Source organism: Euprymna scolopes, chromosome 20 (assembly GCF_053919585.1).
Source record: "Euprymna scolopes isolate OS-2025 chromosome 20, ASM5391958v1, whole genome shotgun sequence".
Classification (NCBI taxonomy): Eukaryota; Metazoa; Mollusca; class Cephalopoda; order Sepiida; family Sepiolidae; genus Euprymna; species Euprymna scolopes.
The window spans coordinates 82,280,673-82,298,364 of NC_136501.1; the positions used below are offsets into that span (position 1 = coordinate 82,280,673).

The 17,692-nt window shown below is 27.3% G+C and overlaps 1 protein-coding gene across 4 annotated transcripts in view; it reads right to left on the bottom strand.

The window, feature by feature from the left end:
- Positions 1-17,692, bottom strand: part of LOC145241496 (calcyphosin-2-like) — a 145,804-nt gene that overhangs the window by 37,194 nt on the left and 90,918 nt on the right. For 2 of the 4 annotated variants that reach the window (XM_080104512.1, XM_080104511.1), the window contains 5 exons: positions 15,728-15,795; positions 9,518-9,619; positions 3,907-3,981; positions 1,966-2,058; positions 567-660 (listed from right to left, as the gene is read on the bottom strand). In XM_080104512.1, the coding sequence (XP_079960638.1) occupies positions 567-660; positions 1,966-2,058; positions 3,907-3,981; positions 9,518-9,619; positions 15,728-15,795 (432 nt within the window). The remainder of the gene's footprint in view (positions 1-566; positions 661-1,965; positions 2,059-3,906; positions 3,982-9,517; positions 9,620-15,727; positions 15,796-17,692) is intronic. The other 2 variants (XM_080104513.1, XM_080104514.1) reach the window with 2 other exon arrangements.

Here is a 17,692-nt window from a genome sequence, read left to right on the forward strand (position 1 = left end):
GTTGCGCAGGAGTATTTATATTTTCATTTCACACAAACCCCATGATATACAATGTACAATAGCAACAGATAAATAAGAAATACCCTGTATGTAAAAATAGTGTTAAAAATGGTATCCTATATATAATGTTAGATTGAAGGGGAAAATTCCATTTGATGTTAAAGATAAAGGGCTGACATGTACCATATGTTATGTATTGGAAGGAAGTACATGGCAAAGAAACCAAATCATTTCTCACTCATTAAGTTTTTGAGGTGTTTACACCACCCCAGATAGGTTAGCAGTGAATATGCAGTTCCTGTATTTACTTTAAATTATTGTAAAGATCCATCAATGATGTTCAAAAAGAGAGATTAACATGTTTCCAGGCTACCAGACTCCAGCTATGTAAAGAAATAAGGACGATTTCACTGAAGATAAAGAGGATGATCACCAAAGAGACAGATCAACAAGATAAGAGATGATACTAGTATGCCATTCTGTGTTGAAAGACTAGCACAAAACTATGCAAATTTATATGTTTAAATAAATAATGCACAATAATGAAACAAAATGTAAATTGTTACCGGGTATATGTCACATAAGGTATAATGTTGACTTGAATCAGCTGCGTCTGGAGATGAATATTGACCTTTCTTTATGAAGGGTAAAGCTTTAGAACTAGAAAAAAGATAAAAAAGACAATCATTATGAAAATTAGGATTGAGATTGTCTTATAGCACATCAACCTTTTTGAGTAATTGCACTATATACAAGGTATTTATAAAATAGTCGTTTGATAAAGTCTGAAAAGTGATGCATTTTTGGCTTCTCCTAAAGCGATCTATTTAAGTGAAAAGAAGAAAGCAGAGAGAGATAGAAAAGAGGATTGAGATTAAAACAATCTCATCAACATTTTTGGTTATTTTGTGCCATATGATGTTTTTATGAATAACTTTCTCACATTTCCACATTTTCGTTTCTAACTATTGGTTGATGTTCGTACAATTTGTTGTTGAAAACATATTGTCTGCTATTTTTCTTTTCATGAAATGTACGGCCATCTTGATTTTGTAATCAGCATGCAGAAATGTAAGAATTGTTATTTTCATTGTTTTGTTTGTGAGTCAGCTTTTTTCTGATTGATGCCTATATAGAATGGGAAGCCAAGTCAGGAATATCATCATCTTTCCAATATTTTATGTGCATAAGAATGGTTAGAATTTCCTCTGTCAATTCGTTTCAGACAAAATGTCTGAGAAAATTATTACATACCATTTTTATATATTGTAATTCAATTGGAAAAGTCTTTAAAAGAAATAAAATTTGAACGTCCTAAAATGGAGTACTGTTGCCACATCTGGGCAGGAGCTGCTTGACGTGCCCTATCTTGCCTTGATAGAGTTCAAAACCAGCTTCGAAACCGAGTAGGTGATGCCCTTTTTTTTCTTCCTTGCAACCATTTTCCCACAGAAGAGACATTGCAAGCCTGTCTCTGCCTTATTGTTATTTTCATGGCAAGTGCTTATCTGAACTTTAATCTATAGTCCCCTTTTACCAACATTTCACAAAAAACACTCAACTAACTACAACCAATATCAACAATTTCCCTCAATCTCTATCTGTTCCTAAATCTAAACGCAGATTCCATGAACAAAGCTTCTTTCATAGAACTACTCAGTTGTGGAACACTGTTCTACTGGCCTGCTTCCTGGCCAATTTCAATATGGTAACCTTCAAGTTCAATGTAAACAAGTTTTTGCTGAGCTGTTCCTTTAAAAACATCCAAATTCTACCTAATCTACACCATTAACGATTACTACACTACCACCTTACCTTCGTTAATCCTTATCCTCGTATGGCCTTTGGGCCTTGATAAGTGATAACTTCCTTGTAAAAAAAAAAGAAAAGAAATATATATATATATATATATATATATATATATATATATATATATATATATATATATATATATATAATGCTTACCTTTTCCCAAATTGCCGGAATTCATAAATTGTGATTGTTTTATCAACATAGAAGAAGAATCCAATCAACTCCCTCAAAGCATCATGGCTATTGCTAGAGAGAAATGGTATGAGAGACGCAAACAATTCATTAAAATACATCTTATAATATTAATATTGATACAAAGTCTATGCTAATTATTAGCTAACATATTCCAGTCTACATCATATTCTGTGTTTCTAAAATGAATGGCAGTTATTTAACATATTTCAAGTTGCTAACAATCGACAAGATCATTAGAGGATGACTTAAATAATTTCATTCATCATACAACAAAAAGTTAAACAACAAAAGCAATTTCATGGTACTTGTGTCTGCTTATACTGAAACAACTGCTATTATTAGAGACGAGCAGTGAAAGTCATTTATTTTTTATTTCTAATGCATGTTTCCAGAAAATGTGAATGCATCCCATATTTTTAAATAATTTCTTACATTTATTCTGGAAAAGCTGATGTTCCCGACTATGTATTTTACAAAGAAGATGGCAGACATTTATCACTCTCCTTCAATTATCTACTCCTTGTACCTCGCATACATTGAGGAGTTTCCTTAAAAGATATTTTTGCTTAAATCACTATTATTGTTCCATTTTATAATTCGTACTGTTGCCTACATATTATACTAGATATTTAATATAAATAATGAATGCTCCCTCAATTTCACTTTAATTATTCCAGTTATTCTGACTGTATTCAAGAAATAAAGGAATATCAAAGTAGATGTTAAATACATGAACCGTTATTTGTACTCTTTTTTGAAATTATTCATGGATTCTTTTATTCTTTTATATTTTTCTTCTCATATTTCTTCATTTAAAACAAAGAACATTCGCTATATATTCAAATTTAAAAGTTAAATTCTATCAGACTTCCTAACAATATATTCTGTATACATTTTTTCACATTTCAGAACAGAGTGGAATATGTCAATTAATGAACAGCTTCTTAACATGGCAGGTTTTGCTGCCGGCATTCATGTATGGGCATTATTATAAATTTATACTTTTTCCAAAATAAAAACTACATTTTGCAGCTTTTCAAAAATCCGTTAGATCATAAGGAAAACATCTCCATACAAGCACTGGAAAAAGGTCACACATTTTTACGTTTTTTATATTTTTTCTGTGTTTACTTAATTTTTTGTGTTTTGTTATATTTTTACCATCGTAGCTTATCCACAGTAAAAAAATTTTTAAATCCGATTCAACTATTTGGGGACAAATACATGTAAACGGTCTAAAAAATATTTGCAAAGAAGGAATATAAAAACACTTAATATTTTGCATTTTTGTAGTGGCAGATCATTTCCCTATATATATTTAATGTAAAATAAGCACACAGCTGAAAACTTATTTCTTAATTTCCTTCATTTATTTACTTTTTTAATCTGATAAGATAAGCTTCACAAAAATTTTGAGTGACATTCATTTAAAAAAATTTATGCACAATATTAGAATGGGAACTTGTGCTATTTGAAAGTCAAACTAATTTCTTTGTAATTCAGGTGATTGAAATAGAATTTATTCATGTTGTCCTTCAAAATATAGAAAAAATCTATTTGTTTTATTTGAAACAATAAATATTTAACAAATCTTATTTTAATCACCTTAATGGCTTACAGTGGATGCTCTCATGATTTTTTTTTAATTTTAATATTTCTTTTTATTAAATTAAATTATTATTTCATATTTTCCTCAGTTAGTACTAAAATATTTGAACATCTTGCAGCGAAATGGGATTTTTTATGACTTTTTATTTACAGGAGTAATGCTCTAATACTTACATATTTTAAAATTAAATTATCATTTACATTTATCCCAGGCAACACCGAGAAACAAATCCTTCTAGTTTAAATATTAGATTCATATCAAGTAATGAACATGCGTGCTTTAAATCTTACCATGTCAATATTCTGACACCAAATCTCACTCTTTTGGAAAGTAGGTTTTCAGTTGAAGACCCTTGAGTCTGAATGCTGTGGAGTCAAAGCAAAAATATGAAGTCATAAGAATTCAAATAAGTATTTTCAACACATTTTTTCATTTTGTATTTTTAATATTCATTGTGCTTTTTTGTTGGTTCATAGCTTTTTTGTTGGTTCATAGCTGTTTTGTTGGTTCATAGCTGTTAATCCAATGAAACTACAGTGTTTATAAAACAGTGCTTAATGAGAAGTAGATCTGTATTTTAGTATACATTTTTATTTATACAAACATTTTTGGCCACAAAACAATACAGATCGATATTTGTTTCTGCATTGACAATCTTGTTGCACCATGTTATTTAACCTATAAAAAAGGTTCTTTATTTTGGTTTATTTAGAAAATTAATTATTCCAGTATGGAAGAATTATAAATTGGTTACATTCGCTATTAATGCTCAAAAAAAAATATTTTATAGCAACTACTTAAAGTGCTGTTATGTAGATTCTAAATAAATTTCTGTTTACATTTATTGAGGTAAAATCCAGTAATATGATTCATTTGTGCAAAATAGATAAACATTTTTTGGGAAGCCATTATTCTAGCAAATAGCCAATGTAATTTATTATATAATAAAACAGTCATTTCACAAATTGTTGTCATTAATAATTTTTTAACAACAAAATAATGTGCTTCGATTCATTTCTTTCATAAAGTATTTCATCCGCCAAGGAAAAATTTAAATGGATGCCATCTATTTAGCAAGAGAAGCCTTAGCAAATATAAAAGGCAGTAGGAGACAGCCAACTAGAATAGCTCGGTTGGAACTGCATCAGAATGAAGAATTAAGCGGTTCATTTTCAGTCACAGAACAACATGTGCATTTTTCTTTAGTGTTGGATATCTGTTAATTAATTTCGATACATTCTTTATTTAAATCAAAAATGCAATCTCATATTGTGTGGAAACCACCGCATTTTTATTTGTTAACAACTCAGTTATTTATAAAACTTTTGTTATTAAAAAAGAAAAATACTGATTTTTTAGACCCTGTAGCGATTTCCATCAGTCCATAAACATTTAATCTAATTAATTAGTCATTTCAACTAGTTTTCAGCTTCTTAGCAAACCTCAATATTGAAATTATTGGAAGCTATTTCCACCTAGAAATTTTACAAATACAGATTAATCCAACATTAACTTAAAAATTAGAAACAATTATAATTTTATAATTTGATGCAATCAAGAACTTAATAATCAAACAATACTCTTATAAGTACATTTCACTTTTACAATTAAAATTTGGAAATATAACAATCTTAAAATTTGGGATAATAAATCATCTTAGTTTAAATTAAAAAGTAAATCATGAAAACAAAATGACAGTAAAATAACAGAAAAAGCAGAGAGTGAGGCGGGAGAGAGAGAATGAGAAAGAAAGAGGGAAAGCGAGCGAGAAAGAATGAGAAGGAGAGAGGGAAAGCAGGTTGTTGAATCATGAATTTCATGCAACCTTATTCTTATTCATTCTTTTATCACTATTCATTTTTTATTTTTATTCGTTTTCTATTCTTATTCATTTTTTATTCTTATTCGTTTTTTATTCTTATTTTTTTTTATTCTTATTCATTTTTTATTCTTATTCATTTTTTTTTTTTCTGATTCGTTTTTTATTCTTATTCATTTTTTATTCTGATTCGTTTTTTATTCTTATTTTTTTTATTCTTATTCATTTTTTATTCTTATTCATTTTTTTTCTTATTCGTTTTTTATTCTTATTTTTTTATTCTTATTCATTTTTTATTCTTATTCGTTTTTTATTCTTATTCATTTTTTATTCTTAATCATTTTTTATTCTTAATCATTTTTTATTCTTAATCATTTTTTATTCTTAATCATTTTTTATTCTTATTCATTTTTTATTCTTAATCATTTTTTATTCTTAATCATTTTTTATTCTTATTCATTTTTTATTCTTATTCATTTTTTATTCTTAATCATTTTTTATTCTTAATCATTTTTTATTCTTAATCATTTTTTTATTCTTAATCATTTTTTATTCTTATTTATTTTTTATTCTTAATCATTTTTTATTCTTATTTATTTTTTATTCTTAATCATTTTTTATTCTTATTCATTTTTTATTCTTAATCATTTTTTATTCTTAATCATTTTTTATTCTTATTTATTTTTTATTCTTATTCATTTTTTATTCTTAATCATTTTTTATTCTTAATCATTTTTTATTCTTATTCATTTTTTATTCTTAATCATTTTTTATTCTTATTCATTTTTTATTCTTAATCATTTTTTATTCTTATTCATTCATTTATTCTTATTCATTTTTATTCTTATTCATTCATTTATTCTTATCCATTTTTTTTTTATTCTTATTCATATTTTTTATTCTTATTCATTTTTTTTCTTATTTTTTATTTTTATTAATTTTTTATTCTTATTAATTTTTTATTCTTATTCATTTTTTTATTCTTATTCATTTTGTATTCTTATAATTTTTTTATTCTAATTTTTTATTCTTAGTCATTTTTCATTCTTATTCATTTTTTATTTTTATTAATTTTTTATTTTCATTCATTTTTTTATTCTTAATTATTTTTATTTTCATTTATTTTTTCTATTCTTATTCATTTTTATTCTTATTCATTTTTATTCTTATTCATTTTTATTCTTATTCATTTTTATTCTTATTCATTTTTATTCTTATTCATTTTTTATTCTTATTCATTTTTTATTCTTATTATTTTTGTCTGATTCATTTTTTTATCTTATTCATTTTATAAATTCTTATTCATTTTTTATTCTTATTCATTTTTATTCTTATTCATTTGTTATTTTTATTCATTTTTTTAAATTCTTATTCATTTTTTATTCCGATTCATTTGTTATTCTTATTAATTTTTATTCATATCCATTTTTTATTCATATTCTGTTTTATTCTTTTTTTATTCTTATTCTTTTTTATTCTTATTATTTTTTTTTATTCTTATTCATTTTTTTTTATTCTTATTCATTTTTTATTCTTATTCATTTTTTATTCTTATTCTTTTTTTATTCTTATTCATTTTTTATACTCATTCATTTTTTATTCTTATTTTTTTTTTATTCTTATTCTGTTTTATTCTTTTTTTATTCTTATTCTTTTTTATTCTCATTCATTTTTTATTCCGATTCATTTATTATTCTTATTCATTTTTTATTCTTATTTATTTTTTATTCCGATTATTTATTATTCTTATTCATTTTTTATTCTTATTCATTTTTTATTCTTATTTATTTTTTATTCTTATTCATTTTTTATTCTTATTCATTTTTTATTCTCATTCATTTTTTATTCTTATTCATTTTTTATTCTTATTCTGTTTTATTCTTTTTTTATTCTTATTCTTTTTTATTCTCATCCATTTTTTATTCTTATTCTTTTTTATTCTTATTCATTTTTTATTCTTATTCATTTTTTATTCTTATTCATTTTTTATTCTATATAATTTTTTTATTCTTATTAATTATTTATTCTCATTCATTCTTTTATTCTTATTCATTTGTTATTCTCATTCATTTTTATTCTTATTCATTTTTTATTCTTATTCATTTTTTATTCTTATTCATTTTTTATTTTTATGCATTTTCTTATTCTTATTCATTTTTTATTTTTATTAATTTCTTATTCTCATTCATTTTTTATTCTAATTCATTTTTTATTCTCATTCTTTTTTTATTCTTATTCATTTTTTATTCTTATTCTTTATTATTTTATTTATTTTTTATTCGTATTTATTTTATTCTTATTCATTTTCAATTCTTATTCTTTATTATTCTTATTTATTTATTTATTCTTATTTATTTTTATTAATTTTTTATTCTTATTCTTTTTTATTCTTATAAATTTTTATTCTTATTCTTTTTTATTCTTATTTATCCTTTATTCCTATTCATTTTTTATTCTTATTCATTTTTTATTCTTATTCATTTTATTTCTTATTAATTTTTTATTCTTATTCTTTTTTTATTCTCATTCATTTTTTTTTTTATTCATTTTTTATTCTTATTCATTTTTTATTCTTATCCATTTTTTATTTTTATTCATTTTTATTCTTATTTATTTTTTTAATCTTATTCATTTGTTTTATTCTTATTCTTTTTTATTCTTATTTATTCTTCATTCTTATTCATTTGTTATTATCATTCATTTTTTATTCTTATTCATTTTTTATTCTCATTCATTTTTTATTCTAATTCATTTTTTATTCTTATTCATTTTTTATTCTTCATTTTTTATTCTGATTCATTTTTAATTTTTATTCATTTTTTATTCTTATTCATTTTTAATTCTTATTCATTTTTTATTCTGATTCATTTTTTATTCTTATTACTTTTTTTTATTCTTATTCTTTTTTATTCTTATTCTTTTTTTATTCTTATTCATTTCTTATTCTTATTCATTTTTTATTCTCATTCATTTTTTTTATTCTTATTTATTTTTTATTCTTATTCATTTGTTATTCTCATTCATTTTTTATTCTTATTCATTTGTTATTCTTATTCATTTTTTATTCTTATTACTTTTTTTTATTCTTATTCTTTTTTATTCTCATTCATTTTTTATTCTCATTCATTTTTTTATTCTTATTCATTTGTTATTCTTATTCATTTTTTATTCTCATTCATTTTTTTTATTCTTATTCATTTGTTATTCTCATTCATTTTTTATTTTTATTTATTTTTTTTATTCTTATGCATTTTTTATTCTTGTTCATTTATTATTCTTGTTCTTTTTTATTCTTATTCTTTTTTATTCTTATTCTTTTTTATTCTTATTTGTTTTTATTTTATTCATTACTTATTCTCATTAATTTTTATTTTTATTCATTTTTTATTCTTATTCTTTTTTATTTTTATTCTTTATTATTTTATTTATTTTTTTATTCGTATTTATTTTATTCTTATTCATTTTTTATTCTTATTCTTTATTATTCTTATTTATTTATTTATTCTTATTTATTTTTTTATTCTTATTCATTTTTTATTCATTTTCATATGCCTTTTTTATTCCATAAAAATATTATTATTCATTTTTTATTCTTATTTATTTTTTATTCTTATTAATTCTTTTATTCTTATTCATTTTTTTATTCTTATTCATTTTTTTATTCTTATTCATTTTTTTATTCTTATTCATTTTTTATTTTTATTCGTTTTTTATTCTTATTCATTTTTTATTCCTGTTCATTTTTTATTCTTATTCAGTTTTATTCTTTTTCATTTTTTATTGTTTGTTTTTTTATTCTTATTCATTTTTTATTCTTATTCATTTTTTATTCCAATTCATTTTTTATTCTTATTCATTTTTTTATTCTTAGTCATTTTTTATTCTTATTAATTTTTTATTTCAATTCATTTTTTATTCTTATTCATTTTTTATTCGTATCCATTTTTTATTCTTATTCTGTTTTATTCTTTTTTATTCTTATTCTTTTTTATTCTTATTCATTTTTTATTCTTATTCATTTTTTATTCTTATTCATTTTGTCTTATTCATTTTTTTAATTCTTATTCATTTTTTTTTTTTACCTGGATTCATGCAGGAACCTATTTGCACCTCGGGGCCGATGAGCAATATATTCATGAGGCTCTGTTAAATATTTATTTTGGTCAGGATCACATATTACACTTCTATAATAAAAATGAAATTACATTTAAATATTTTTTTGATGTGATGTTCAATTTTAAACCAAAAATTGAATAATTTTTAATGAGTTTGAGATAAGTTCAAATTTCTAAGCAGTTTTGCTCGATAATATTTTCTTCTACATATTTTCCTCTGTAGGAAGTTTTAAAAGCCAGCACTCAGAAACATGTATTAAGCTCTTTCATATTACTGGCCAACAAAAAAATATTGACACAGTGCTTAAAATGTTTTAACGATTTTTAACTAATTTAAGGACACTGATTCCAGAAATGCTGTCACTTTTATTCTATCTAGTTTTTCTGTTATGGTATACTCCCTCTGTAGGAAGCTGATAGCTACAATAAAACCAGGCGAATTGAAAAAACAATATTTTTATGTAACTTTAAGACAGATATTCATGAAATCACAATAAAATATTCACAATTAAAACTGGAAGTTGTAAAAGAATATTAAGCATAGACATCATCATCATCATCATCATCATCATCATCCTCCTCCTCCTCCTCCATAAATTGGCATTTTACTGACTTTCTAGAATGGGGGACTCCGGCATCATTGCACTTAATAGACCAACAGTAGTCTGCAAGCATGGTGGCATCCCAACGACCTTGATAGCGAACTTTCATGTTGTTGATGAAAGTGCTCTCCTTGCTCGTCACTTACATCACCTAAATTTTCTGAAAAACGGGCAAGATAGCTGTGCAAAAAATGTAACTTGATGCTCATATTTGCATCGAGTTGATGGAAACTTTTGAGTAATGTTTCAACAAACTTTTTGTAGTTGAGTGCCTTTATTTTTCCAAGAAGAAATTTTTTATGTTCCTAAAAGCTGTCCAGGCACTCAATTCTGCAGGATTCATAAAATTACAGAAATTTGCATCATTCATTAAATTTTGCTTTTCATTCATTAAATTCCAGCTTTTGATTTATCTGTGGTTAGGCCTGGAAATTTCATGCAAATATATTTGAAACCGTCGCCATCACAAACTGTTTTATGATGCCAAGCTTTATGTGAAGAGGAGGAAACATAATTTTGGAACGCTCCACAAAAAGAGGAACCAGAATATTAAGAAAGCCAGAAATCAGTTCACTGCACACAGGCCAATCTTTTTTTATTCAGTGGTCTGTTCTTGCTTTGCTATCCCACAAGCACAAGAAGCAAGGAAATTTTGTGTAGCCTAAGGAGAAACCCAACCATTTTTAAATTGACACAAATGATCCGTTGGTGCTGTCTGTATGAAATCTTTTCTAGAACAAATTTGATTTCATCATATTTTTCTTTGAGGATCGTTGAATGGCCAAGAGGAACTGATCTATATAAGTTGCCATTGTGAAGAAAAACACATTTTAAACTTTTTTTGGAATTGTCTATAAAAAGGCGCCAATCCTGAGATAATACTGTTTGACACCAAGCTGCTGCAGCAGGCTGGCAACATCCTTACAATATACTGCGTCATTTTCCTGAGTGAAATATGATAAGAATTCAATATGGTATTATCTATAGAAGGTTATGCGAGTTCTCAGCTGAAGTAGATTTTTTTCTTTGAGTCTTGAAGCTAAAAATCCAGAAGATTCTTTGGAAAGGTTGAGATCTCATCAGATCGTTAAGTTCTCCTTGAGAAAAAAAACTGTGGTAGTGAAGGAGGAGGAAAACTAACAGTAGTGAAACAGTGGTTTCACTACTGTCAGTGGACAAAACAGAAGCTTGGTCTTCTTCAGAACCAGGCAATTCCAATTTTGGCAAGCCTTTAAACACTGGAACAGTAATTTCATTGTATTATGGTATTGGCCAAATTGCAGACTTGAGGTTTGAATAAACTAACGAATTTCTGTTCCTCCTGTTGATTCCTTTCATTTCGACTGCACAGAAATAGCAGTCATTGAAATGGTTTTTTGGTTCATGCCAGACCACTGGAATACCAAAGCAGAGTTACTTTCTATCCTTTTTTTGTCCACTGCTGAAGATGCTCAACACATTGCTTGCATACAATATGGGTGCCTATGCCTTATCTTGATCAACTAGCGTTATTTTGAAATAAGCAATATAAGCACATTTCACAAATTTGCTGGTCCATTTCCTGTTGGATTGCAACGCATATTCCTCACAAATATAGCAAAACACATTTGGATTAATTAAACAACGTCGCCTAGGAGATGAGGTAGTCATACTTAATTTTTGCTCCAAAAATCTGCAAAGAAAGTAAAATAATGCAACTTAATTATTTGCTGTCTGACTTATGAGTTCCTAATATTAAGAGAATAAACCTTACTTTGACCCAGAAATCAACAAAAACATGCAACAATTTACCAACTACCTCATCGCATAGCAAATTTGACTTTTTTACTTTAAGGTTTGTGATGTCATAATCAATTAACATACATCACAATAACAACTTGTTATTATGAAGCTAGAATGTATATAGAAACATGCCTAATGTACTGTCGTCGCACGTACCTACATTTCACAGTTAGATAAACTATTTAAAAAAATAATGATTCTGAAGACTAATACATATTTATTTAAAGAGAAAAAGTAAAAACTGAAAGAGAAAAAATGACGGGTATGAGAAAATAAAAACAATAACAACTAACGAAGGTAGGAAAATGAAGGAATTAAAGAAGTCGAAAGACTGAATAAGCCCGTAAAGAAATGGAACCTGAAATGTCACGTTGCATGACAAAATCAACAAACACATTATCCAGGAAAGGAAATGAGTAAAACATACCGTTGATGCCGGGGATGGGAGCAGATAAAGAAAAAAGAGGTGTGGTGTGTCGCCAGTGGTTACAAAATGGAAGTAAAGACCAACCGGAAGAGGAAATTAGGAAGAATGTAACTTTGTAGTTAAGAGTAACTTAAAGGAAGATAAACAGAGAGGCAGAATTTTAAGGTAAAAAAAAAGGTATATAGTAGCACCTTCTGCACCAGAAAATGTGTTGGCAAGTGCATTCATCAAGTTTAGCAATGTGTGGATAGAGAAATTAAATAAATGTCGTGGAGTTTGCTAAAATTTTCTATGTATCAATTCACAGCAGAGGCACATATTGGAAAGTAACAAAAATAGTAAAAGCAGCCGTGAGAGACAAGAACATTTCATTTATTAATAATTTGTCTATGATGTAAAAGAGACATGTAATAATACATTGTTCACACACAAGAATGCACAAACTATTCCTGTAAAAAGATAAAATGTGTGAAAAACTAATAATAATGTTTTAATTTTCACATTTTTAGGTGAACAATTGTTGAGATAAATCTTTTTTGTACATAAAGTTGCCAATTTGAAAGAAAGAAGTGGACCTATGTGAAGAACACATACATAGTTATTCACAGAGATTGTATAAAACAATATATACAGCACGGTACCAAAAATGATATTCTCCTAAAAATATTATATATATACTAGACTACCCGTGACCCATTGGTTCAGTATGTTATATTAGCTATGGAATTTATGTATGAGCGTGACACTTGTGACGTAAAGAAAATAGTTTTTTTTTACATAACAGAAACATTTCTATGAACGTATATTAAAATGAAAAATCACGGACGGATCACTCAAACATAAAAAAAAAAAATCCTCCCTATTCGTGTAAAGTTACTTATTTTTCCAAATAATCGCTCAAAAATAAAAAATTAAACATGATTTTCCTACGAATCGAACGCCGACGAAAGTCATTTAGCAGCAAAAACGCACATGAACCTACCGATGAGAAATATAAGTATGAAAAATCCTTACTGGAATCCTTCAACCAAGTTACAGAAACTTAAAATCTAAAAAAAAATAATTAATAAAACCTGAAGCACAAAAATAAGACCTAAATAAATAAAATAAAATAAAACTAATATTGAAACAGATTAGTAAATGTGTCAACAAATTCACCGTTCTCACACAACTATTTTGTATCTAGAAATGTAAACAAAAAATAAAAAAAGAAGGAAGGAAGGAAAAGGGACGGATAGAGAGTAGTAGTAGTAATAGTAGTAGTAGTAGTAGTCTTGGCTTTACTACAATTGTTCTTATGTTTGTCAATGGGTTAAAGTTGTTTAGTTGTAAGAAAATAGCGACAGTATAGTCGTAATAAAGAATAGTTGCAAAACACCCCCACTCTTCCCATGTTAAATAATAATTTTGAAAGGTCAAAATCTGCAAAAGAAGCGATTTGTGTTTATTTGTTTACGTTATTATGGGTTAATGTTTATGCGCGCATGCGCACCCAGGTGTCGTAAACCGGAAAGTGGGTTACATCACTCGTTACAAGGTCATTTGAGTTTTATATATATATATATATATGACAACCATAATTATTTCTCTTACAGAGAAACTTGTTTCTTGACATGAGGTTGAAATGTGTAAATACACACACACACTCATATATATGCATATGTACACATTTATTCACACAGAAAGAGTTTGTAAAAGAGGGATAAACAAAACAAAAAGGGTGAAAAATCATAAAGTTGCTAAGGGAAAGGCTCTGTTAATCATCCCAACAAAATCAAAGTACATTTGTCGACAGGCTAAAACAATATTGACAGGGTAAACAGAGAGAGAGATATCCAATGAATCAAGTCAAGTACAAACAAATTTTGACTGACTTTGTTGTTACTATTCCATACTTTGTGATTAGGAAGAATTGTATGTGTGTCATTCATGCATGTTTTATTATCCTGTCTTTATAATTTGTTGTAAAATATTGATGAATGAAATTTCTTTGTTCCTACAATTTTTTAATTAGCTTGTGCTTTCTAATATGTTTAACAGCAGTGAAATAATAAACAACGTTTTGAAAATCATTACATGTGTTCAAATAATTCATTTAAATATGCTAATCTTGATAAAATAGAATAGCACATATTCTTATTATTACATAAAAAATAAAGCAGCAAATGTTTAATTCAAATTTAATTAAGTTTATTTTGAATCAAATTTCATTAAATCAATTTTAAATCAAATTTGATCAAATCAATTTGCTTTTTATAATTTTCATTAAACAGAAAATAAAAGAATTCTGTAAAATATGAGGTGCCTTCAATAGAAGGCACCTCATATTTTACAGAATTCTTTTTTCCAGACTTTTTCGTATGGCACTTTTATTGATAGTACACACATGAAACTCTATTTTCCTTCAAAGTAATTTCCTCTGGCTGCAATGCACTTCTTGTAATGTTTCAATAACTTCTGGGAGACCTCATGAAAGTCCTCTTGTGTAAGCGTGTCAATGGCCCTCGTCAGAGCCTCTTTCATATTCTTAATTATCTCATAATAACAGCCTTTAACGTTTTCCTTGAGCTTAGGGAATAACCAAAAGTCACAAGGAGCAAGGGAGGGTGTCTTGATGCCCATCTTGGTCAAATAGTTTGTGACAAAAATGGAGTTGTGGGCTGGTGCATTGTTCTAGTGAAAATGCCACTGACCCGATTTGAAGAGTGGTGGCCTCTTCCGATGCAAATAATTTGGTGTACAGTTCCTATACTGGCATCAAACTCTGCACTTATTGTCTCTATAGACACACGACAGTCCTTATCCATGAAATTCTTTATTTGGCCAATCAACCCTGGTGTTTTGACTTCCTTACACTTCCACACCTCTCATCATTTTTCACAGACTCTCTGGCTTCCTTGAATCTCTTATGCCACCAGAAAATTGATGCTTCATTCATGAAAGATGGTCCAAAAGCAGTTTGAAACATTCCATACGTTTTGTGGGAATTTTTCCAAGTTTAAAACAGAATTTTATTGCATATCGTTCTTCTAAAGTGTCCTCACATCCAGATTGCATTTTTGAAATTCACCAGCTGTGACAATCAGGCTTTAGTATGGTGTATTCTAATTACTGCTGTAATTGTTCAGTTGAACCTGGAATCATAAAAATTGCCGAGTCATCTCATAAGATGTAATGCAATAACATACTAAATTTTCAAGATTCTATCACAATTTCAAATGCCTGTACAAAAAATTTGAAATCTTATTGAAGGCACCTAGTATATCAAATTATCATTTCAACATATAAAAATTAAATTTAATTCATTAAAAATCAAAAACAAATTCATTTTTTTCAATCAAAAATGTAGAAATTATTAATCCTTACCTTGCCAATTGATCAATCATGACAGTTTCAATAAGTTTTTCTTTCTTTTTCGTGTTTTCTGATTCTTCCTGAAAAATAACAAAAAGAAAAAGTTTAACAATTAACATTTTTTTTCCATTTGGTAACATAAAATTAATATATATTTCTTTTCATCTTGTTTTTAAACTCAATCTGAATAGTCACTGTTCATTAAAAAGAATTACCATAATTTAGGCACATGAGATGAAAAAAAAATCTTTTCTTAGTATATTGTTTGTAGTCTGTCTAAGCAACACTAATCTAAATCAACATATCAGTGTGGCAGCCTCCCGTGCTCAGGTCAGCAACTGACCTCTAACCTCATCGGAAACTGTGGCTTGTGATCGTCAACCAGGAGAGCTTCACAATGTTCTTTGCATCTCTGTGTTAATTTCTGCTGAAAAGCAAAAGCAAAGCTTGCATGCACGCTGAGAAAGAAGACCGACACCCAGGGTTCGAGCTACGAAAAGTTAATTTAACAAAAGTTACAGATTTTTTTACATATGTACATCATTCAGTTCACCAAAACATTTTACGTCTCCAAAATCTATTCTTCCACTGAAGAGGGGTCGGACGGTTTTTGTGAGCTTATTTCTTTCTGGAAAATCAGCCTCAATCTGCTCCCAACCATCTGGCGCTTGTTTAAATATTCGGTATGGCAATTTGCCAGATCAACCAAAATCCAACACGTCAAGAGGGAAATCCCTCAGCCATTTTGCATGTGTGCAATTCAGCAAACCGTCCGCAATTCTGAAAATCTGAGACCAAAAATGAAACCCTTTTCACACGACCTAAAGGGATCAAAACCTTTCATTCAGAAAGCCATTGTCTGAACAGGTGTTCTTCAAGCCAGCATAGGTCTGGCTTCCACATTATTCTGACATTTCCGGTCCCTTCATTTGCAAACAATAAAAATTATGTCTGTTTTTCCCAAGTACAAGTAAATCAGGGCACCCGCCACTGTCCGGGATTCATTTAAGTTCAACAAACAATCTTAGCATATTTACCCGGCCTTCCTCAGGATTTAGGGGGGTCTCAACCTCCCTAATGGGGAGCAACATCACTCCCTCAAGACGGTGACGTCACCCCCCCTAGACATATTGCTTCATACAGAACCAATAGGTCTAAGCCCAACACACTATTCCGCCCTTCTCACTGCTCACCACCAGGTTTCTTGTGCCCCCTTTCTCTATCGTTGGTTTACCTGTCAAGAAAAGACAGCATGCACATAGTCCGACAGTCACCCTCCAACGAGGGTTCTTCCCCTTTTTTTTTTTCATACAAAAGTTCATAAGAACGTCATTACAAAGAATTAGAAAGAATATCAAAAAGTTCATTAAAAGTAATAAAATCTAGAGTCCACAGTCTTATTCAGGGTAATTAAGTCTCCTTTTCTTTTTCATCATGAAAGTTTTTGTTTGTTCTTTTTTTCACAATTTAAATTTACAATGATAACACAAAAAAAATTCAACATTTATAAATGTCACTCACAAGTTTTTTTTTTTCCAGTTCATAAATCCTGTATTTTTTAATTATCAACTTATTTAAAATTGTAATGTTTTTTTTTCAAAACTTATAAGAGTTATCTCCCCTGTTTAAAAAAGAATTTTTTTTTTTTTTTTTTTTTAAATAATACTCAGATTTTCCCGTCAAGGGTTTACAAGAGTTATTTTCTCATCATTTTTTTTTTTTTCAGTTTCAGTCACAATTTATAAGATTTTTTTTTTTTATTAACATCACAGTCTCTTAATAGAAGGTATACACCCCTAATCAGGGTACTTAAGCACCTGCTTTTTATTGAGCGAGGGGAGGTTTCTCCCACCTTATAACCAGTCACAGTTGAGATTTCATCTTATAATTCACAGTTCAGCACCTTATAAGAAATTTGTTGAACTGAGGACTTCTTCTCATCTCATTCAAATTACCGTTGGGATTTTTTTTTGGCAA